This window comes from Miniopterus natalensis, chromosome 1, assembly GCF_054644295.1.
Source record: "Miniopterus natalensis isolate mMinNat1 chromosome 1, mMinNat1.hap1, whole genome shotgun sequence".
Classification (NCBI taxonomy): Eukaryota; Metazoa; Chordata; class Mammalia; order Chiroptera; family Miniopteridae; genus Miniopterus; species Miniopterus natalensis.
In genome coordinates this window covers 49435211-49459470 of record NC_142081.1, presented here as the reverse complement: position 1 = coordinate 49459470, position 24260 = coordinate 49435211, and the positions used below count along the sequence as shown (strand labels likewise).

Here is a 24260-nt window from a genome sequence, read left to right as displayed (position 1 = left end):
CTGTGAGACTTGTGAATGCAAGCCCTATAACGTATCAGAGCTAGGTGAGTTGAGGACCTGTCCCTCTGGTGGTAGCCAGAGAAGTTGGGGCACTGAAGGAGTGGACAAGCTCCTTTTAGGAGATACTGGCAATTTAGTTTTATTGTTGGAACAAGCTAAAGGGGGAGCACAAGAGAAGTGCCCACTGGCTTTCCTGGGCTCTGGGGAGGGTCTCAGCCATCCCCCTATGCATGCTAAATTAGAAGCCAGGCCCCCAGGCATCAGTGTATAAATTATGCAGTCCCACCCCTTCCAGGGAAAGATTGGGAGATGGGCTTTTTTGCCTATTTTTTCTGGGCTAGATTGAAGGGACAGCCACAGGGAGTGCTCAAGCACATATTGACAATTGCTTCTTTATTTGCTATGGTCCTAGGAGTCTTATGCTCACAAGCCCTGTTGGCTTTCACACTAGTTGTTTCAGGGGTCCATCCCTCAGATGGGAGTCTTAAAAGCTGGGGTATTAGGTGTACAGTCCAAACCCTTTGCTACTCAGGGAAAAGCTGGCAGCTGGAGATTCCCTCCAACTGTATGGCTCTGTGGTGGTAGTGGCGGGGCGGGGAGGGCATTAATAGCAAGACTGTGTCTCAGCCTTATCTCCTCATTTTGATGTGGAAATTTCCTCATATGCCCAATATGTAGGAGTCACTCAACTAGTGTCTGAATTTCTCTCGGAAGGAATTGCTGTATGCATAGTGGTACATTCAGGACATCCTTGGGAGGGCAGTTCTGGAGCTTCCTGTGTCCTCATTTTTGTTTTCCCCAAACCTACTTGTTCTTAATTGAGTTTTTGCAGTTTGTGTCTTTCAAGGAATTTTTTCATTTAATCTAAGTGGTAAAATTTGCTATCAGATGGTTACTCGTGGCATTCTCTATTATTCTTTTAAGTGTCTATAAAATCTGAATTCATTTCCCCTCTCTCATCTTTAATATTGATATTTTGTATATTCTCTCCTTTTTTTTTTTTTTCCTGTCCAACTGGCTAGACATTTATTAGTCTTCTGAAAATGAAACATTTTGGTTTCATTAAAACTCTATTGTTTTTGGCTTTAAAGTAAACTGCTTTATTTTCTATTCTTTATTGTTGTTGTTGTTTTATGTATAAGTGGAGATAACTGTTAAAAGGCTACAGCACTAATCCAGTGAGAAGATTTGAGGGCTTTGTATAAAATGATGGAGAGAAGTAGGATCACATTTGAGAAATATTAAGGAGATAAATGGAGATTTTTTTTCTAACTTCCTTGAATGATGTGTTTAGGGAGAAGGTAGAAACAATGAAGATACTGTAGTTATGGAGGCACCATTAATTGAGATGATAAATTCTGGAGGAAGTATCAATTTGAAAGTACATAGTTTAAAAAAAGGAAGTGCAGCTCTCATCATTGATGTTTCTGTCTCTCTTTCTCCCTCTCCCTTCCTCTCTCTGAAATCAATAAAGATATATTAAAAAAAAAAAAAAAGGAAGTACATAGTGAGTTACACTGGGACATATAGAGATTTGGCAATCTGTGTGACTTCCATAAATTACATGCAGTAGGAAATTGTGTAATTACAAGCAACAGTTCTTTATACTGACATCAACCAAATGTTTAATGTAGGAGAGGTTCACGATATATGATTGAGAGTAAGAAATCTTATTTTTTTTAATATTCAGAAAATTTTACTCTCAGGTCATTTAAATTATTGTGACTCTACATCACTTTGTTTTTTCTAATGCTGACCAAAATATAAGCAGAAATATCTTTCATCCACTCTATGATCCTGTGTATTTACATGCATTTTATTATCGTCTGTAATTTCTTTTAGTTTCCTCCAAAGGCATACATATAGTTAAGGCTCAATTTATGTTCTCTCTCCATTAAGAGTACATGGTAGAGGACCCAATGTGTTGAATAAAAAAGGGGCCAAATTTCCAAAATATTCTATTTTACTTGCAAAAATAATATGTGATGCATTTATTTTCTCAAGGCTCTGGGATGAGTCAGAACATGGTTTTTGAGCTAGACATCTTAAAAGATCGTATATTTCATTTGCTGCAGTGAGGAGACTGGGTTGAAGCTACTTTGATCAGGGATTTACACCTTGTACTTTCCGTTTTGGAACTAATGATGTTCAAAGTATTAAAGCTATTGATTTATTTTCTTTCACTGTGGCTTCCATAAATTATATTTTAAAAATTGTTGCAAGAGTGTTCATCATACTCAAAATTATAGAGACTATACAATGAAGCCTTATTTCCATCACCCAAATTCAACAATTCCCAAGGTTTTGTTGTATTTTCATCTATATGCTTGAGCTTTCTCTTCTTTGCTGTATGACCTTCAGCAAATCTGACATGCTATCATTTTCTCCCTGCATGCTTCAGCATTCATCTCTAAAAAAATTGTGGCTATTCTCTTGCATATCACAGTGTCATTACTGCAAATAATGACATTAACAGCAATGCCCTGGTATCATGGATTATGGATCCCTGTTCCATAATCAAATGCCACTGTTTTTCTTTAAAACTGCCTTTTTTACATTTGACTTGTTTTAATCAGGATTCAAATAAGGTCCACATACTACACATATGGTTCTCATGTGTCATAAGTCTCTCTCGTTCTACCTCAGCTCCCATCCCTTTTCTTTTATTCATGCCACCACTGACTTCTTTAAAAAGCCACATTCATTGTCCTTTAGAATACTCCACTTTCTGGATCATTCCACTTGCCTCTTTATGTTTACATTGTTCCTCCATATTTGATACTCTCCATAGCTGAACATTATTAGCTCTAGAGGCTAACTTTCAGGTTCCTTTTATTTTATTTTATTTTTCAAGAATACACCACAGCTGACTTTATACTTCATACTTTATCACATCAGGAGTTACATTAAGTCTGATTGCTCCCTCTGTAGTGACGCTAAGATTGATCAGTGATGACGGCTTGATCTCTCCATTCCCAAGTTTTCTATTGATCTGTCTTCTAATGCTTTTATCTATTTATTATCATTTTAGAATCAGTTATTCCACTAGGAACTGCAAAATTGTGGCTTTGTAATGTTATTTCTTCAACATTTATTACTTAGGTGGTTGTTGCTTTTTTCTGTAAAGGACTTCCCCCCATCAACTAGGGATACTTACTTGGTTACCCTGCAATAGAATAAGTACAGGAAAGATAGGACAAATATTTAATTCTTTCTCTTACCTTAAAGATTTTTCCATCTTTTTTTTCCTGCTTTATTTACTTTTATCATTTTCATCAACATTTAAATGTAACAAATATGTATTGAATATTCTATACATGCCAGGCACTGTGCAACATTGTGGCCACAAAAAGTTAATTGGGAAAGAGATATATACAGAATTAAACATGGGTCTTAAACTGGCTAATTATTGTGCGTGCCATATTCAGAAGTCATCCTGAGGTTAAATTCCTTTCCTCATAGTCCCTTGTTGAGGTAACCTAGTGAGAAAAACCAGATTTGCTCTCTGGAACTAGACTGAGAAGTCCAGAGAATGAGACCGTTGACAAGGAGAATAGACACTGAAAGTTTACCAGTTTGTAGACAGCTGTAGTAAGTGATCCAAAATTAACAAATCAAAATGATGTATAAATAGAAGCCAGGAGATAAACAGGGTTGAGTGAGAGGAAGGCAGTAAGAGAAAAGATGCTTAAAAGAAGCATAAGTATGAGAATAGCTGAATCACGGTATAGGTGGACTTCTTGAGTGAGGAGCCCATCTGCAGTCACTTACTGCACTCCCCAGGCTGCCTTCACCTCTGAAGGAGCTTCTCATTCATGGTTCCGTGAGACCTGACTCTACTGGTCATTGCTCCACCTATTAGACTGAGTTCAGCTTTCCTTAGGTTCTTGAACAATGTGGGAAATGCAGTTTAGTCTTGTTTCTCTGTTATACTATGTTTACAAAATTACCTTTTCATTATTTGTAGTTACTTGAGTCTGTGACCCTTCTAGCCAAAGTAGCATAACTAACCTGGTATGATAATAGATGGAACAGCACATGTATTCCACTATGGTTGCAGTAGGTTGCTGTTGAAGTGTAAAGGAATACTTTAATTTGAATAAATAAACAATTTATTTTCTACAAGAAATCAGCCTACAGAGCTGGGGTTTACAGTGGGGAGAACGGATAATTAAAAACATCTTTAAAAATCTAAAATGTAGCCCTGACCAGTTTGGCTCAGTGGTTAAAGCATCGGCCCTCGGACTGAAGGGTCTCAGGTTTGATTCCAGTCTGGGGCACATACCTTAGCTGCAGGCTCAATCCCCTGTGCTGGTCCCAGTGCCTGCAGGAGGCAACCAATCAATGTGTGTCTCTTTCTCACATCGTTGTCTCTCTCTCTCTCTCTCTCTCTCTCTCTCTCTCTCCCTTCCCCACCTCCTCCACTCTCTTTGAAAAGCAATGGAAAAAATATCCTCAAGTGAGAATTAAAAAAAAAAAAATACCTAAAATCTAGGCTAAAACTACCTAACTAAAGGTACAGAAAAAAAGAAAAAGAAAAGAAGAATATAAGTCACTTTGAAAGTGTTTTTCATGTTAAGTACAGCCATTTTTGAATTTTAAAAGAGATCAGGTTTTTCTCTACAAATCTCCAAACAATACATTATCTGGAAAGAATAAGACTATTTTTTTAAGAGCGTGAGAACACTGTTCTAAGAATGCTTGCTAAGAATGGTACTAATTCAGCCACTTCTGAAGATTTCAGTGTTCTACCTCCCTGATTGTGCATGATGGAGGGGGAACAAAGGTTCATTTTGGATTTTCAAAGTTATTATGCTTGCCAGGTGATTTGGGCATAACTAGATATCTATATGTTATAAATATTATCATCACCATATAGAGAACTATAGGGAATTAACTGGAGCCAGCACTGTACTAAGCATTTTTATAATATTATGTTTAAATTCACCCTAAATTTAATTCTAATGACATCGGTACTGTTATCCCCAGATGATGAAACTGAAGCACAGTGAGGCTAGGTGACTTTCCCGAGATCACACATCTAGTAAGTGGCAGAATCAGAATCAAGTGCAGTTGCATATAAACATATAAAAAACATGTACACAATTTTTTATTTATTGTAGGAAAAATGTTATTATGTGTATTCACTGGCAACCTGAAAGAATTTTTTTCTCAGAATTCACTGTTTTAAAGAACTTTGCTTCCCAAGCAATTGAAATACATAAAAATGATCCATTTTCCTTGGTGGATTAGGTGCCAGAGATGTCAGAATTGAGGCCCACATTTAATAACTCTGGAATCTGACAGCATACATTTCTGTGTCTACCCTCATTTATTTTTTATTTTTCTTACTAATATTGCTAATTTTTATTTATTTTTATTTTTTATTTATTTATTTTGTCATGGCACATTACAAGTTTTATTTTTTTAATTTATTTTTATTCCCCATCCCATCACCTTCCCCAGTCCCTCCCCCCACCATTGTCCATGTCCTTGGGTTGTGCATATATGCATATAAATTCTTTGGTTACTCTCTCCCCTTCCACCCACCCACCCTTCTCTATCCCCCTGACATTTGTCAGTCTGATCTATGCTTCCATATCATTGAATCTATTCTGTTCATCAGTTTATTAAGTTCTTTAGATTCCACATATAAGTGAGATTGTGTGATGTTTGTCTTTCTCTGCCTGGCTTATTTCACTTAGCATAATATTCTCCAGGAGCATCCATACTGACCCAAAGGGTACAAGAACCTTCTTCTTTACAGCTGCATAGTATTCCATGGTGTAAATGTCCCACAGCTTTTTTATCCACTCATCTACTGACGGGCACTTGGGCTGTTTCCAGATCTTAGCTATTGTAAACTGTGCTGCTGTGAACATAGGGGTGCATATATTCTTTCTGATTAGTGTTTCAGTATTCTTAGTATATATTCCTAGAAGCGGGATCACTGGGTCAAAAGGCAGCTCATTTTTAATTTTTTGAGGAACCTCCATACTGTTTTCCATAGTGGTTGCACCAGTCTGCACTCCCATCAGCAGTGTACTAGGATTCCCCTTTCTCCACACCCTCGCCAGCACCCTTTGTTCATTGATTTGTTGATGGCAGCCATTCTTACAGGTGTGAAGTGATACCTCATTGTGGTTTTAATTTGCATTTCTATGATGATTATTGACATTGTGCATTTTCTCATGTGTCTCTTGGCCATCCGTATGTCCTCTTTGGAGAAGTGTCTATTCAGGTCCTTTGCCCATTTCTTAATTGGGTTGTTTGTCTTTCTCTTGCTGAGTAGTGTGAGTTAGTTGTACATTTTGGAAATTAGCCCCTTATCAGATACATCCTTGGCAAATATGTTTTCCCAGACTGTGGGGTTCCTTTGTATTTTAAGGCTGTTTTCTTTTGCTGTGCAGAAGCTTTTTAGTTTGATGTAGTCCCATATGTTTATTTTTTCCTTTGTTTCTCTTGCCCTAGGAGATGTATCAGTGAAAAGTCCACACGTGGGATGTCTGTGACTTTACTGCCTATGTTTTCTTCCAGGATTTTTATCATTTTGTGACTTACATTTAAGTCTTTTATCCATTTGAGTTTATTTTTGTGTATGGTGAAAGTTGGTGGTCTAGTTTCATTTTATTGCATGTATCTGTCCAATTTTCCCAGCACCATTTATTGAAGAGACTGTCCTTACTCCATTGGATACCCTTCTCTCCTTTGTCAAATATTAACTGACCATAATGGCGTGGGTCTATTTCTGGGGTCTCTGTTCTGTTCCATCGATCTATATGCCTGTTGTTGTACCAATACCAGGCCGTTTCGATTACAGTGGCTTTGTAATACAGTTTGAAATCCGATAATGTGATCCTTCCCACTCTGTTCTTTTTTCTCAAGATGGCTGCAGCTATTCAGGGTCTTTTTTGGTTCCATATAAATTTTTGAAATGTTTGTTCTAGGTCTGTGAAATATGCTGCTGGTATTTTAATAGGAATTGCATTGAATTTATAAATTGCTTTGGGTAGTATGGGCATTTTAATGATATTAATTCTTCCAATCCATAAGCATGGTATATTTTTCTACTTGTTTAAATATTCCTCTATTTCTTTTTTCAGTGTCACATAGTTTTCTGGGTGAGGTTTTTTACATCCTTGGTTAAGTTTATTCCTAGGTATCTTATTTTTTTAGTTGCAATGCTAAATGGTATTGTTTTTTTAGTTTCTCTCTCTGACAGTTCATTGTTGGTGTATAAGAATGCCATTGATTTCTGGATGTTGATTTTGTATCCAGCTACCTTGCCAAATTTGTTTATCAAATCTAGTAGTACTTTGATGGAGTCTTTTAGGGTTTTCCATGAAGAATATCAGTCACCTGCAAATAATGACAGTTTTACTTCCTCCTTTCCAATTTGGATACCTTTTATGTTTTCTTCCTGTCTGATGGCTGTGGCAAGGACTTCCAGTACTATGTTGAATAAGAGTGGTGAGAGTGGACACCCCTGTCTTGTTCCTGTTTTTAATGGAAATGGTTTTAGTTTTTGCCCATTGAGTATGATGCTGGCTGTAGGTCTGTCATATATGGCTTTTATTAGGTTGAGGTATGATCCCTCTATTCCCACTTTGCTGAGAGTATCAGAAATGGGTGCCGGATTTTGTCAAATGCTTTTTCTGCATCAATTGATATGATCAATGATTTTTGTCCTTGTTTTGTTTATGTGATGTATCACATTTATTGATTTGTGGGTGTTATACCAACCTGCTATTTAGCCTCCATGTGTGTGAATATTTTTGACTTTTTTATAGTGGTTGATTTCTAGTTTCATGACATTGTGATCTGAGAAGATGCTTGATATGATTTCAATCTTCTTGTATTTGTAGAGACTTGTCTTGTGCTCTAACATGCGGTCTATTTTTGAGAATGTTCCATGTGCACTTGAGAAGAATGTGTATTCTCCTGTTTTGGGATGAAATGTTCTGTAAATGTCTATTAAATCCATTAGGTCTAGTGAGGCATTTAAGGTCTGTGTTTCCCTGTTAATTTTTTGTCTTGATGATCTGTCCAATGCTGACAGTAGGGTGTTAAAGTCCCCCACTGTGATTGTGTTGCTGTCAATATCCCCTTTAAAGTCCAAGAAATTTTTTATATATTTAAGTGCTCCTATACTGGGTGCATAAATGTTTATAAGGGTTATTTCCTCCTGTTGGATTGATTTTTTTAGTATTATGTAGTTACCATCTTTGTCTCTTGTTATGGTCCTTATTTTGAAGCCTATTTTGTCAGAAATAAAAATTGCTACTCCAGCTTTTTTTTTCTTTCCATTTGCATGGAATATTTTATTCCATCCCTTCACTTTTATCCTGTGTGCGTATTTTGCTCTCAGGTGGGTCTCTTGTAGACAGCGTATATGGGAGTCCTGTTTTCTTATCCATTCAGCTACCGTATGTCTCTTGATTGGACCATTTATTACATTTACATTTAAGGTTACTATTGATATAAACTTATTTAATGCCATTTTTCCTCTTTATGCTGATGTACCTTTCACTATTCTTTCTTTTCTTGGAGCAGTCCTTTTAGCATTTCTTGCAATGCTAGTTTGGTGGTACTGAACTCCTTTAGCCTTTTTTTGTCCGGAAAGCTCTTTATTTCACCCTCAATTTTAAATGATAGCCTTAATGGATAAAGCAATCTTGTTTGCATGTTCTTGCTTTTCATTCCTTTGAGAACTTCATGCCATTCCTTTCTGGCCTGAAGAGTTTATGTTGAGAAATCAGCTGTCAGCCTTATGGGGGTTCCCTTGTAGGTCACTGCTTGTCTCTCTCTTGCACCCCTTAATATTTTCTCTTTGTCCTTGCCATTTTAATTATGATGTGTCTTGGAGTGGGTCTTTTTGGGTCCCTCTTGTTTGGAAACCTCTGTGCTTCCTGAGCTTGTGTGGCTTTTTCCCTCACCAGCCTAGGGAAGTTTTCTGTCACTATTTCCTCCACCAAGTTCTCTATCCCTTGCTCTCTTTCCTCCCCCTCTGGCATTCCTATTATGCGAATGTTGTTTTGCTTCATGTTGTCCCAAAGCTCCCTTGGACTGTCCTCATGCTTTTTAAGTGTTTTTTCTTTTTGCTGTTCTGATTGAGTGATTTTTTTCTACCTTGTCTTCTAAGTCACTTATTCTATCCTCTGCTTCATTGAGCCCGCTTTTAATTCCTTCCAGTGTATTCTTGATATCAGATACAGCATTCTTTATTTCTGTCTGATTTTTGTTTATGTTATGTATCTCTTTTTTTCATGTTTTCACTAAGGTACTCCATCTCATCCTCTAGTGCCTTGTTTTTCTCATTAAGTTCCTTGAACTTATTCATAATCAATACTCTGAACTCTGTTTCTGATAGCTTGCTTAACTTCATCTCATCAAAGTGTTTTTCTGGCAATGTTTCCTTTTCTTTAATTTGGGGGTTGCTTCTTTGTCTCATTTTGGTAGATCTTAGTGTTTGTATCTGTATATTAGATATATTTGCTGCCTCCCAGTCTTGTGGGGTGGGATTTTTTTCTTGTGAGTCCAGTGGTGCCCAGAGGTGTGTTTTCCTTATATTTCTGAACTCTTTGCTCGAGGTGTATCCCTTTTGTGGGTTCTTTGGGTTCCCCTGTGTGGTTGGGTCTAGATTGTTTTGGGCCAGTCCTTGGGAGGATTCTCCTCTAGGGTTGCCTGTGTGTCTCAACCCCAACCTCATCATGTAAGCTGTTGTATGGGTGCTGGCAAGGCAGGACAATACACAGCTAAACTTCCAGGAAACAAGGGGTAGCTTACATAATATCTTGACAGTCACAATGAAAACAAGCCAAGTGAAAATAGAACTGGGAGAGAGAAGGGAGAACACACACACACCCCAAAAAAAGTTTAAAAAAAGAGAAAAAGAAAAATAAAGCTTAGAGAAAGAGATGTATATTATTGTTAATTGTGATGAAAATTTAGAAAATAATAATAATAAACTAAAATGTAAAAAATAGAGAAGCTACTGGGAGATAACAGAGGCAGAGAAAAGATTCTGAAAGAAGGGCCAGGAAAAAATTAAGGGAGAGAATAGGAATAGGATAATAGTTGAAAATGAAAAAATAAAAATACAATAAAGAAAATAAGAGAAACTAACAATAGAACAAAAAGACAGAGGGAGGGTAACAAAAGGAAGAAAGAAAGAAAAGAAGAAGAAGAAAAAAAGTTATGCCAATGAATCGAGAGGCAAGAGAGAGATAAAACCTGTGAAGGGAGGGAGTCCAAAAAGAGATTTGGGGGAAACTATAGAGGAAAGCAGTAAACTTGTTGGTTATAATGATAAAGTCCCAGCAATTAAGCAGGGAACATCAAGAAAGTCTTGATAGTAGAAGCAAAGATAAAACAAAACAAAGCAAACAAATAAAACAAGACAGAGAAACAAAACTAAAAACAAGCAAAGCAAAACAAAATTCTTTTATAAAAAAAGGAAAAAAATTTAGTTAAAATTTTTTTTTACTTTTTAAAAAAAATTATTATAAAATTTAAAAAGAAGAAAAAACAAATATATTTTTTCCTTTCTCTTCTTCCTAAGAGAAAAAAGAGAAAAAACAAACACACAAACAAAACAAACAAATAAAAACAAAAAACATGAGAAGAAAAAAAGACAGGTGGGTTTTTTTCTGGGCAGCTTATTGCCTGAGGCTCTCTGTTTTGTGTGCTGATTTCCATTCTCCTGGGAGGTACTTTATATCAGTCAATGTGAGGAGCCGTCTAGGTTTGGCTCTGGTGTCCTTAGTAGATGGTTGACAGAGGCTCTCTGTGGACCACCTCCTCTTGTCAGCTATTTTGCAACTTTGTAGTTGCCTGGTCTTATTCCAGAGTCTTCTGTAGAGTCTTTAGGGTGCAGGGTGGCTAGTGTAGCTCAGGGCATCACTCCCGTTAGAGGTTTCACTGTCAGGTGCTCACTCTGCGGGAGTTAGTCTCTGCTCCAAGGCCAGCTCCTCAGTCCCTACCCTGTCCTCTGATTCTAGTTCCCCAGGCTCTGGCCTGCTGCAGGTTCAGACTGATTTCAGCCTTGTTGCCTTTTCTGCATGGGCCGGTTCAGCAGCCTGGGCTCAATGGGTTCAATTAAAGAACATTCTGGTGAGCGCTTTACCTGCCCAGCCCCCAGCAGGGGTTTTCAGCATTTCCTCCAGTTCCCAAACAACAGTCCCTGAGAGTCTTGTTCTTGTGATGTCCTCCTGTGAGCTGCCCTCCCTTCCCCCTCAGGACTGTGCCCTGCGGGTGTGTCTGGGGCCTCAGTGAGCGGGACCCGCCCCTTTCCTGTTGGGGGCGGTGCTCCCGGCTGCAGGAGAGGCCCGCGGGCTGCGCCCCTCCCTGCTCAGCTCTGGTTGGCTGGACGCACAAGGCCCACCCCTCAGTCTACTGTGCAGACCCCAATCCCAGCCTCTGCTTGTGCGTCCGCCCAGTGTATGCTGGGAAGCCAGTTCCGCCATCAGACTCACAAATGCTGGAAGCAACAAGAGCTCAGTGCCAGCATGGCGACCCTCAGGGCTGGTCACAAATCCCAGCCTGTCAGCATCAGGAGCTCAGGGTGGGAGGGCTCCTCCCCTTCCCAGCGCCAGGCAGGTCAAATGCTTTCTGGGGCTCAACACAGTGCCCCACAGGGAGGCAGAGGGCCCCTGCGCGGCTGCTCAGTGCAGATCTCTGGTCCCTCACTACTCGGGTGCTGCACACTGTGGGGCAGCCTCTCCTCTGGTCGGCACCCTGAGCATTAGATGCTAGTGGCGGCCACCACTAGAAGCTTTGTTTCCTAGGAAGGCGCCGTCCCCCCCTTGGGGACTCACCGCTCCCCTGGGTCCCTCTGCGCAGTGCACAGGGCGCTCCTTCCCCTCTCGTCGCTCCGGGTGTGGGGTCCCCGCTTTTGGAGGCCGGTCTGCACTCCCGAGGGGAGGGAGCTTTGCAGCCTCCACGCCTCGGGGCTCGGAGCCCAGCACAGGCTTCAGGGGGGGATCCCCCTTCCTACGCCCCCCTCTCTTACTGGACTCCATGATGCCTCTTCAGTGCTCCCCACTCGCACTCCGTCCACTCAGGTATGTTTCTCTAGTTTTTCCAAGCTGGCTCCGTAGGATTTTAGGAGTAAATCGAGTCCGTGGCTGGGGGCGGGGGCGCTCTGCTGCTTCTCACTGCGCCCCCATCTTCCCTCTCATTTATTTTTATATCATTTTTCTTTAATTTCTCTACTTTTCAGACAAATCTTTTTTTATTATAGTAACTTTTAAAACATCTTAATATTTTTGTATGAGATGAATACAGTAGTCTCTCCTTATTCACAGATTTCCTTTTCACAGTTTCAGTTACTTGTAGTAAACTGTGGTCCTAAAATAAACAGAAAAGTTCAGAAATAAACAATTTAGATGTTTTAAGTTGTGTGCCATTTTGAGTAGTGTGATGAACTCTTAGAATGTCCCGCTCCATCCTGCCCCAGACATGAACCCTATCTTTGTTCAGAAGGTCCACACTGAATAACTGAATACGCCCCCTGCCCTTTAGTCTCTTGGTAGCCATCTGAGTTATTATTTCGACTGTTGTATCACAGGGCTTGTGTTCAGGTAACCTTTATTTTACTTAATAATGTTCCCCAACCCATTCACATAACTTTTATTACAGTATACTGTTATAATTGTTCTGTTTTATTATTAATTATTGTTGTTAGATTCATACTGTGCCTAATTTTTATTAAACTTTATCATAGGTATGTATGTATAAGAAAAAAAACAGTGTATACAGGCTTAGGTACTATCTGCAGTTTTGGGCATCCACAGGGATTCTTGGGACATTTCTCCCATGGATAAGGGGAGACTTTTCCACATAAGAGATAAGTAAAAATAAAGAAAGAGGACTATGTTTTAAGTGTGCAAAGATATAGGTAGCTTGAGTGGCTTAGTTTAGTGATCTAACATTTTTGAGTGAGACAGACTGAGCCATCAGACCTTAGAAACATTTTACAGCATCTTTAAGACTGTTTTCAACATTTACAAAATCGGGAGGTAACATGTAACCCAAAGGACAGAATCAGGATTCAGGAGACACTGCACATAAAGCACCTGGCCCAGTGCCTGGCTTTGTCCACAGGCTCCGCAGATGTTAATTATCATCTCTCTTCTATGGCAGCAAGCTTCCTGCCCTGCAATGTGAACCCCAGGACTTGTTCTTCCCAGGTCTCTAACCTGGAAGTGTTGGGGAGCTTGAGAAATAATTACCTAAATTCAGTAAATCCCATTTATGATTCCCCCTAGGCCCATGACCCACAGTTGGTAGTCTATTCCTGGCCCTCTCCACCTCCTTTGCCACTGCCAGGTGGCATTTTCACTGTCTTACAAAATGCCAATTTTAATAGTTAACCTGGATCCATCCCCGATTTTATTTTTCATATTTAAATTAAATATGTCTTTAAAGGTCGAGTTCATTAAAATAACTCCTTAGTTGTAAATGTACATAAAGAAAAAAACGAAAGGACGAATGATTGGACTTAAATGGCATTGGTGATCCACTTGTTTTGGTATCAGAGAACTTAAGTACGAAAAGAAAAATTGATCACCACAGGAAATGTTCATTAGATGAGTTCACACTCCAAATGCTTAAGCTGACTTTCACCCTTACCTGCAGTGTTGTGATATATTTCTGTTTCGCTTGGATTCGGCTTTAACTTGAAAGGCTAGTTGGTAGTTGATTAGTAGAGTCCTGCTTAAATAAAGTTCATTCTACTTGGCTGTTTTCTTCATCTTACTGGTAGTTAATTGCATTCATGCATGCCAGGTGTTCTTAAATGGAGAACACAGACACAAAAGCTGATTTTATTTTTACGTTAATGATGTGGAAAGAGCACACAAAATGTCTCTTGAATTCTGGCTATGATAACGAGGCTTCAGTTGCATGCAGGACACTAAAACAGAACCAATGCTTACTCATTTGTAGCAATGAACACACTTTTCTTCAAAGACAGGCTCTGCATGTCAAAATAATACTTCACATTTAATGGATTCTGATTTATCTCTTGTGAATAATGAATCAGTACTATCAAATTTTGACAATGGTAGGTTGTTTTCCTTATTTCACTTAGAGATCTGCAAGACTAATTGGGTTATTAAATTGTTGTGTCTCATAGGATTCAAAGTTTAAAACGTTTATGCTTTGTATTAATTGCTGCAAATTAAAAACAGGAGACATTCAGCTAACGTTGGTATGGGTCGGCTATTTCATTAAACCTTCCTTTATAAATTACAGCTGCATTGAAAATGAAGCAGTGGAGCTATCCATTAGAAAACTTAAGTCGTGTGTAACAAAGCCTCACAAAATCAGCCCAGTATGAGGAGGGTTTGATTTTATTTTCAAAATGTGAATAGTTTACTATTATATATGTACTTGTTTTAACGTTTATGTATGTATAATTCCTACAAGGTTAGGAAACAGTTGTGGAAAGTTAAAACCTCTTACAGTCCTGCCTGTATGGTAGTTTGGAATTTATTTGTAATTAGCATATAAATTGTTAGTGTGTAGCTAGAGATTTCTGAAGTTTGTGAACCAGTTTACTCCCAGGAATACATAAAAATGTCTCTCTGTAGCCAGTTTATTGCCATTAATTTTATTAACAACTTTTTTTTCCCTCTGGAAACTAAAACCAGCAAATACAAATGTAGATTTCCATCCAGTCTCTGTGATAATTTTTTTCACTTTAGAAGTCAATGGAATCTAAATGATATTTTCCTATATGTCTCATTTATAGTTAGAATTTTATTACCATTATCAGTAAACATTTATTGAGTGTTCACTATGTGCTAGTGGCTGTATAAAGTATTTACATATAAAAATCTAACTTAATCCTCACCGCAGCCCGAGAAATCCCAAATTGCACAGTTTTTATCACCCCCATTTGACAGATGAGGAAATTGAGTTTTAAAGAGACTACTCACTGCTCCACTGGGCAAATTAATTAAATAGCAGAGGAGAAATCAAATCACTATCATTTGGGTTGGATTGTGGTTTAACCACTACATTATACTAGTGTGGGTTATGCAGAGGAAATAGCCAGAGCTGTGTTAAATTGCAGAAAATAAACCTCTAGCAAACAGGCAGATGGTGTAGACTTCTTAGCCAGCCCAAAGAAAAGGCAAAATATTCAACTGTGGAGTGTGTTGGAACAAAATAACTCTGCCTTTGAATCATGATTTTGTACTGAGTATACAGCACAGATAAAACATATAAAATGTGATGCCAAAGTGAGATTGTGTATTTGCAAATCTATAAAGGAAACTTGGACACGGTGCAAATAGCACTCTTATTGGAATATGGTTATTTGTGGCCCATTAAAAGTTGGAAACAAAATCTAGCCAGCTTGATAAAAATCTGTTATAAAATATACTAGGTATCTCTCTTCTCCAAGTACTGATTTGCTTCTTTCATCTATAGTGTTTTGCTCATAGTTGTAAATTTTTTCTCTTTTTTCACTAAGTAGATAGGAGTAAAGAAATTGTTCTAAAAATTGTTAGCTTTGCAGATGCTACAAACATCTGCAATCCAGGTTACATCCTGGATTCTGGAATTGTTTAAATCTTGAAGAGAGTATTATATATATATGTATATATGTATATATATGTATATATGTGTGTGTATATATATATGACTGTGTGAGTATAATTCATATTATTTGATAGTGAAGAGATGTTAAGTGGAGAAAAATTGTTTTCTACTGTGAGACAAAATTGGTTAAAGAAAAATAATATTAACATTATTTTATTCAGTTTTGAACTATAAAATCAATGTCAATAAAATTATATGAGGTAAATTAAATCTTGTATCAACAGTAAAATTTTAAAATTTATATAGTAAAAAACTCCAATACTATCATTTTTTAAAATCTTTATTGTTGAAAGTATTATAGATGTCCCTCCTTTTTTCCCTCACATTGTCCCCCTTCATATGGTTCCTGCCCCACCCCAGGAATATATCCTAAGAATCCTGAAACACCAACCAGAAAAAATATATGCACCCCTATGTTACAGCACTGCAATTTACAATAGCTAAGATCTAGAAACAGCCCCAGTGCCCATCAGTAGATGAGTGGATAAAAAAGCTGTGGGACATTAACACTGTGGAATACTACGCAGTGGTAACAAAGAATGATCTATTACTCTTTGAGACATCATGGAGGGACTTGAGATGATTATGCTAAGCAGAATAAACCAGTCGAAAAATATCACATGATCTATCACTAACTCTTAATATGAAGAGAGCTGTGATCCAGTTTGTAGTCATTGTATACTTTTCTTTGCCTTTTCACAGCTAATTAATCACTTTTTAACTCTGCCTGGAGTGCAACAGAAGACTTTAGAGGGAGGTGATATTTGATCTGTGATTTGAAGGAAGAGTAGTTATGATCGAATGAAAATTGAGGAGAGAGAGAGAACAGACTCCAGGAAAGTGATCATAAGACATGGGACATCAGATATATTGAGAAATGATAAGTACTCTGGGTGGCTGGAGCATGGGAAGTGTTTGAGAGTAGAGACAGAAGTTAAACTAGGGTCTGATCATCACTGGCCAGGAAAGTCACAATAATGAGCTGCAACTTTTCTGTGTTAATGAATATATGACAAGCAATCGATAGTTTTAAAGCTGTGACTTGAAATATCATTGCCTGTGTTCTTAAAAGGTAAATTACATGGTAATATAAGGGTGTAACGGAAGAGGAAGGGATGAGATGGCAAATAGATAAACTAACAGGCTAGTGCAATTCTGAAGGCAAGTGAGGGTAAAGAATTAGGGATGTGACAGTAGCAATAGGGCAGGGACAGGCAAATTCCACAGCTATGTCAAAGGAAGAATCCATAGAAGAGGAAAGAGAAGATGCTGTGGATTGTGGCAGAGTTGACGACTCAGTTTGTCGTCTAGATTTAGGGCTAAATAGGGGTATTTTTGTACTTCCTTAACTAGTATATATGTAAGAAAGAGCCAGAAAAGCATTTCCAAGTGCACCAAAATTACCAAAAAGATTGTAAAGTAAAATAAAATTATAGACTTCAGAAGAACCTGTGTAACTATTAAGTAAATAAAGTAGCTTTGAGTTCTATTTTTCTAGCATAGAATATTCATTATCTCCATAAGTAACAGTAAGCACAGCCAAATTTGAAATCAGCATATCATAATGTGCTATAACCAAAACTTCTTTGAAAACAGATAGCAGAAAATACCTCAGACCCAAAGGTTGTCTTCTGCGTAGAAGTAGAGCTTAGCAAGTAGTAGAGCTTGAGGTTTAAATTTAAATAGGAACTAATGCATAAAATACAAAGGTAATATTTTGAACTCTAAATATTTTAAAGCAAAATCAGTAGGCAAATTCAAAAAAAAAAAAAAAAAGAAAGAAAACATAAGCTGTGAAGACATTTTAAATGCTTGGGAATTATTGTTACTGCCATTAAAAAAGAATAAAAAACAAATTATGTCAAGACTCATGAGCTCTATTTCTGCTTCTGCCACTGATTTGTTGCATGTTTTAGGATACATTTCTTAATCTTTAATATCCTGAGTCTAAAAGGAACATAAACAAAGTTATCTTTATGTCGAGATCATGAGCTTTGGAAAAACAGCTCAAGACTCAAATCCCAACCACCAATTTCTCATTTGTAAAATAAGAATAATAGCAACAAATAGGGATTTTGTGAGAAATAAATGAATGTTAATTCATCTTTTAAAAAAATCCACACATTTGTGCCTGGCCATTGTGTCTCCATTGTTAGAGTATTGGCCCATGCATCAGAGGGCCTCAGGTTTGACTCCCAGTCAAGGGCACATACCTGGGTTGCGGGTTCTCTCCCTGCCCCTGTGAAGGCGAGTGCCAGAGGCAACCAGTCCATGTGTCTCCTCTCACATTGATGTTTCTCTCTCTCCCTCTCTCTCTCTCTCTTCCCCTCTCTCTCCCTTCCACTTACTCTGAAAACCAGTGGAAAAAATATCCTCAGGTGATGATTTTAAAAAAACAAACAAAAATCTTGCATGTATAGTAAAATTCCCATCGATTTTATTTCAAAAGGGGTATTACTATAAAAAAATTGTGGTCACAAAAATAATCATTCAGCTTCATAGGACTGTATGAAGTAAAAAAAATAAAAGTTTTAATGTTTACATATCACTTTTGTGAAGAAAGTAAATAAAAAATAAAACTAAGACTCCCCTCACCCAAGCCTTACAAATTTTCAGTAATTCAGCTAATATTTTCTGCACATATAAGCATAGATAAGCAGTTAATAATTTTATTTTTTTGCAAAATATTGAAACATACTATGCATACTATTAATCTGTAATTTGCTTTGTTTACTTAACACTGCCTGATAGACATCATTTCATGTCAATACAAGCAGATCTACCTTGCTCTTTTTAATAGTTGTATATTATTCTGTGGATTCATATACCATTAGGATGATGCAGCCATAGAGGGGACTCCTGGGGTACAGGAGAGAAGGGCTTGGGGGTAACACAGGTATTTGATAGTATAAGAACTGGAAGCCTATGGTCGTTAGATAACTTTTGGAAATCAGGTTCACCTAAGCCCTGATTTTTTTTTAATGTTTCCTAATTTGAAATTTTTTCAGTAAAAAATGTTCACTATTATTTTCATAAAAATTTCTTTGAATAGGAGAGAGGTTGAACATCTCTTTTCCTATGGCTTTTTTGTGTGTTTTTTTCTTTTTAACCTGCCCATTGATCTCATTAGCCATTTTGTCTAATATTCATCTTTTTCCTATAGGTTTATAACAGTCCTTTTCATATGAATATCATTATCTCATTGCCGTGTACATATTGTATATTTTTTTCCTAGTGTGTCATCTTTGTTTTAAACAGAAGCTTGGTTTTCAGTTTAGGTTTTGCCATGTTGAGGATTTAATAGCACTGATGAGAACCCTTAAACCACATTTCTTCAAGAATTAAAATCAAACTCAACATTGCTTATGCACCTGAGAAAATGCTGAGACTAACAGCTTCTTTGTAGATTCCTTGTTTTGAAGTTATCTGATTAAAGCTTCTAGATTAAAGAAAAAGTATTTTATAAGTCACTTTGAGAGTCTTTTCTTATGGTAATTACATCCATTAATTGAGGGGCACAGCTTCTCTTCCACCAGTTAATCTTTATCCACCTTAAAAGTACCCACAACTCTTACTTTCTTCAAGTAATTTCTGGGAGTGACTACCCCAGCGTATTCTTCTTTCTCCTATACTCTCGGCTTTATTTTGTTCAGTAATTTGCGATTATTGCTGTAATATTTTCCTTTTAATTGTAATCCATGATTCTTGAAGTAGCATCAATGTTAGGGTAGAAGATCAAATAGAAAAACGACATCCACTTTAGTATGTTTTTGGCTCTTTTCGCTCCTGCTTTGATCTAGCTCCTCGGTATCCACAGAGCGACAGTTAATGTTGTTCATGCTCCTGTCCTATGTATTCTGCATGGTGCTGTCCCCCGGGGTGCTCTTTCCCCGTCCCCCTGTGGTATCACGGCACGCTGCCACCTACAGCAGACACAGAGTTGCCTGTCACTGCCGGGGCCTGATAGCAAAGTTCTGAGGCCCCAGTAGCCAAACTTGTTCATGCTTCTGCTGCTTGGTTCTGTAGAGGCTGCAGAAGGGATCCTCCATTGAAAACGAGTGCCTGTCACAGCTCCTGAGAAGCAATCATGAGTAGTTGTTTTCCAAACACTTGATAGAACAAAACCACTCTGTTTCCCACAACCATCTCTATCATTTCACCTTGTAGTTTTCTTCATGGGACTTACCACAATTTATATACTTATGTTTATATATTTATATTTATTTGTATTGATATATTTATATTTGTAAATTGTAAATGTATATTTACATTTGTGAGATACTAGATTGTAAAGTTCAGAAAGGCAAGGACCATGCCTGTACTATTCAGCAGTATGTAATCTTTCCTTAGCATAGTACACAACACATCCTGGGCCTTCAGTTACTTATTAAAGAATGTTATTTATTAAATGCTCAATGCATTAGCAGTCATTCTATTATACTGTCTCTTATTTTACTTCTTGCAAATTTATAGAGTTTTTAGATTTTTTTTCTAAAATAAAGCATTGTAAATTTGATTGAAGCCTTATGTGTACATATGCCTCCCTGAATCTAATTCCCTTTACTTCTTGCCCAAACATAACTATGGGAATAGATTTGATATTTTTTTATTCCCCTGAATTTCTTTATATCTTTCTGATACATGTATGTATTTACCACAAAAACATGTCAGATATGTGCCAACCCTCTCCCCTAGAGGCATTGGCTGATTTGCTTAGAGGCAAAGTCTGAGAATGTGAGAAGCTAGACAGGAAGTAGCAGCTGAAAAACTGAGAGAGCTGAATTCAAGAACAGGGGAAGAATTAAAATTCAGACCCTATGAAGTACAGGCTGTGAATGGGTACATCCTAGGAGTAAGTAGGAATAAATATTGACCTGTTTTGAATGAGCTCAGACCCTAACTGGATTCAGGCCATTTTCCCAACCCTTAAACACTACTAGAAGAAAAGAAATCCTTTCTGAAAGAATACTAACATAATCCAAACACAAATTACATGCACAAATTTTTACACACAAAAAGTCCTTTATCCAATCCAAAAATAAGCAGGCATTATAAGAGATTAATATAGTGTTTAGAGACATACGTTATAATAACTATGATTGATATATTTAGGAAATCCTGAGCATAAATACTTGATAAATGTACATCTGTATTTAAGTTTTAAAATATCAACATTATTAGATAAATTGATAGATGGCAGGTGATAAGGGATATCTGATGAAATATCCCTTGCCTTTGCTGGAAAACTGGGTTGAAATGTTTGATGTAGTGTCAGTGATCTTTTCTTATTTGAGGTCATATTGAGGTCATATTTACTTTCTATCCCATTCAGAATTTTATTACTTTTTCAATTTAGACCTCAAAATATAAATGAATGTGAGAGCTATTTTTGTTTCTTAATATATATTATTTGTGTGTGCATGTATATATATGCATGCGTTATATATTTATATATAGTATATTGATATTTGCAGGCATTATATATGTATACATAGTATATATTTGTTAGTAAAGAAAATGCTGTCAGTCTTACAAATTGGCATGGGGTTAGTGTTTACAAGGTAATGAAAAGACTGTCGTTATATTCACTGGGCTTGTATTACTAGGAGTGTATTATGAGATTAAAACACATATCTGTCAACAGTAGGAAATCTTGTCTTTAGCCTAAGCTTGTTTAATCTAAAACACAGACCTGCCTAGGATCTCTGGAGTCCTGATGAATGGTCCACCGTGGGCCATTTACCAGAGGAGTGAGGAATCTTCCTTGAAATAATTTGTTGTAAGCAAATAGGAAATGAATGAAAGCACTCAAGCTTACCTCAAGGAAAATTGCTAACAGGTGCATGTGAGGTGTGGTTTTTGATATTACATGATATCTGCTACTCAGATTCACATGATGTATCTTCAAAATTGAGACATATGAAGATGGAGTGCATGATAAAACTGAAGAGGCTCTTTAGACATAAACAAATGCATTCTAAGGCATCCATTGGGAGCTACAGGCGCCATCACATTGGCACTGATCTAACAGAATCTATTTTCCTGATACCCAATATTGTTTTATCACATTCTAGTGTGTAGTTTTTTTCTACCTAGGAAAGTTCATAAAGAGAAATCACATAAATAAAAGTGTTTATGATCTATATAATAATTACTGTGGTATATATGTAATGTGAGGTATTTTGTTTTGTATTTTTGGTAACATTCTTTTTGACACACTAATACCTGTGTTTGGTTTTAGGTTTCCTCAAGAACTGAACATGGGAAAAGTCAGTGCTGAAATAATGTGGACCCTTTTTGCTCTGGATATGAAATATGCACTAGAAGGTAATTACAAATACCTATTTTTATTAGAACACACATTTTAGTGAAATCACTATTTCATGTTCTTGGTTTTAAATGTATGAATTGAATTGAAACATTGATTGTTTCATATAGTAGTTCCATTTTTAATTTTGTGAGGAACCTCCACACTGTTTTCCACAGCAGCTGCACCTGTTCACAACCCCAGCCACAGTGCACGAGGGTTCCCTTTTCTCTACACCCTTGATAGCACTTGCTGATTTATTGATGATAGCCACTCTCACAGGTGTGAGGTGATATCTCGTGGTTTCAATTTGTGTTTTCCTGATGATTAGTGATGTTGAGCAGCTTTTCAGATGTCTATTGCCATCTGAATTTCCTCTTTGAAGAAATCTCTTCAGGCCCTCTTACCATTTTTTAAAATCGGATTGTTTGGTATTTTTGGTGATAAGTTGTATAAGTTCCTTATATATTTTTGGATGTTAACCCTTATCAGATGTATCATTGCCAAGAAAAAAAATATACACGTTGTAGTGAACAGTTTAATTCTAAAATGTATTTTCACATTGCAGGAAGATAAATTTCTCTAAGTATTTAAAAGCAATGAGAAGTGCATACATTTTAATCAGATGGTCTAAGTTGCAGAATCTTAATGATTTCTCACTTTCAGGATAATGCTCAGATGCAGGACTACTTGATGGTAGCTTATTTGCTAAAGCAGACCATATTGAGAGTTTGGATATTCATCTGCATGGACTTGGAAACGGTATCCAAGGCAAGGCAGGTTAAAACCTGGCCAAAGCTCACACAATGACAATGGCAAGGCTCGTCACTAGAAACTTCACTTTTAATAAATCTAAATCATCCAATGTAAAGCAAGGGAAATACAGCTCTGCGTTTTAAAATTCTATAAATATTCTTTGAGCACCAGCATGTTTAGAGTGAGAGATGGAACCATAAACCAGACTATGGTTTCGGTCTTCTAGAAACTTATAGTCTAGCAGAAGAGTGTCTTTGCACTTACTCAACAAATATTTATTGAGCCCTTAGAGGCTAAATTCACATAACTGCACTCCACGTGGAGGGTACAGCCATGAACAAGAGAACTGTGGTGTCCGGCCACATGGTTGTGGAGAGGAGCTATAAGCATGCAGACAGCTGCTATAGGGGGTGATCAGGGCTGCTGATGGTGGAGTATCTGGGGAGGAGCACCTAGATCAGGCCTGAGACAAGGGGGCAAGGCAGGCTCCTAGAGGAACTTTCTCTGAGGAAGTTCTATTAATAAAGATCTCAGCGGAAGTAGGAGTGAGTTTGGGGAAGAGATGAGCAAGAAGCATCTCTAGCCCAAGCAGAGGACAGAGCATTCATTAGCAGTTAGAGTGAGTGCAAAGTGAGTTTGAGAATGGAGAATTTGGCAGGCCCCAGGAGCCAGAGCAACAAGGGGGGAGGCCGGGGGATTTGACGGGGACCAGCGTGCAGGGCCTTGTAACCCATGGTGAGGACTGTGACTCTCTGCTTAGAAAAATGAGGGCCCATAAAGGGATTTCACCAGGGACAGATAATTAATAGGGTAAGATTGGTTCAGAGTTTGCGCTCTTTGTGCCACCATTTTCTAGCATTGCTAGAACGTAAGCTTGCTGCTTAGGGGACATGGAAGAAACATACAGAAGTTTTCCTTATTTGGAGGGAAAAAAAAAAAAAGATACACAGTAGACTATAATATCTACTTTCCTGGTAAAGTCTCCACAAATATAGTTTATCTAATCCTTAAGATTACACCAGAACTGCTCTGAGGAGGAAAGTTCATATTCTGCTACGAAGTGTTTCTTCTCTGTTGTTTACATCATTCCTGCTCTTTCTCTGCCTCTGTCTCTGCCTCCTACCAACCACATCTTTTATACCACTCTGCTCTGATTGTTCAGAATCCAACAAGTCTCTTAAGTCAGATAGGAACCAAGTCAGTCCACTAGGACAGTGAATTTCTTCAGAGAGCATTTACTCCCCTAGTCCTATCCCCTATACCCCCCTGCCGTCCTTGAATGTCTGTCGGGCACCTCCTACTTTATAGGGTCACTGTAGAAGTCTGAATCTTCCCTGTCAAAACCCGCCTCTTCCTCTGCCTGCCCCCCTTCCCTACTGCAATTATTAGCATCACATTCATGCAGTTACTTAAGTCAAAGGTAGGGTTATCATAGATTCCTTTATTTTCCCCAGCACACTGTGTGTTCCAGCTTCAAGATTTACATCAGGTGGTCTGCTGCTGGAATTTTCTCTCCACCAATCTTCACAGCAGCTGTGTAGGGCTCAGCTTCATATCATCTCCTCAGGATTTAAAATCATTACCAGGA

At 37.7% G+C, this 24260-nt stretch overlaps 1 protein-coding gene across 1 annotated transcript in view; it reads left to right on the top strand.

Annotated features, from left to right (window-relative positions):
* The window catches only part of UNC13C (unc-13 homolog C), a 460865-nt gene that overhangs the window by 305998 nt on the left and 130607 nt on the right, over positions 1-24260 (top strand). The window contains exon 18 of the mRNA XM_087821385.1: positions 21851-21936. Within this exon, the coding sequence (XP_087677511.1) occupies positions 21851-21936 (86 nt within the window). The remainder of the gene's footprint in view (positions 1-21850; positions 21937-24260) is intronic.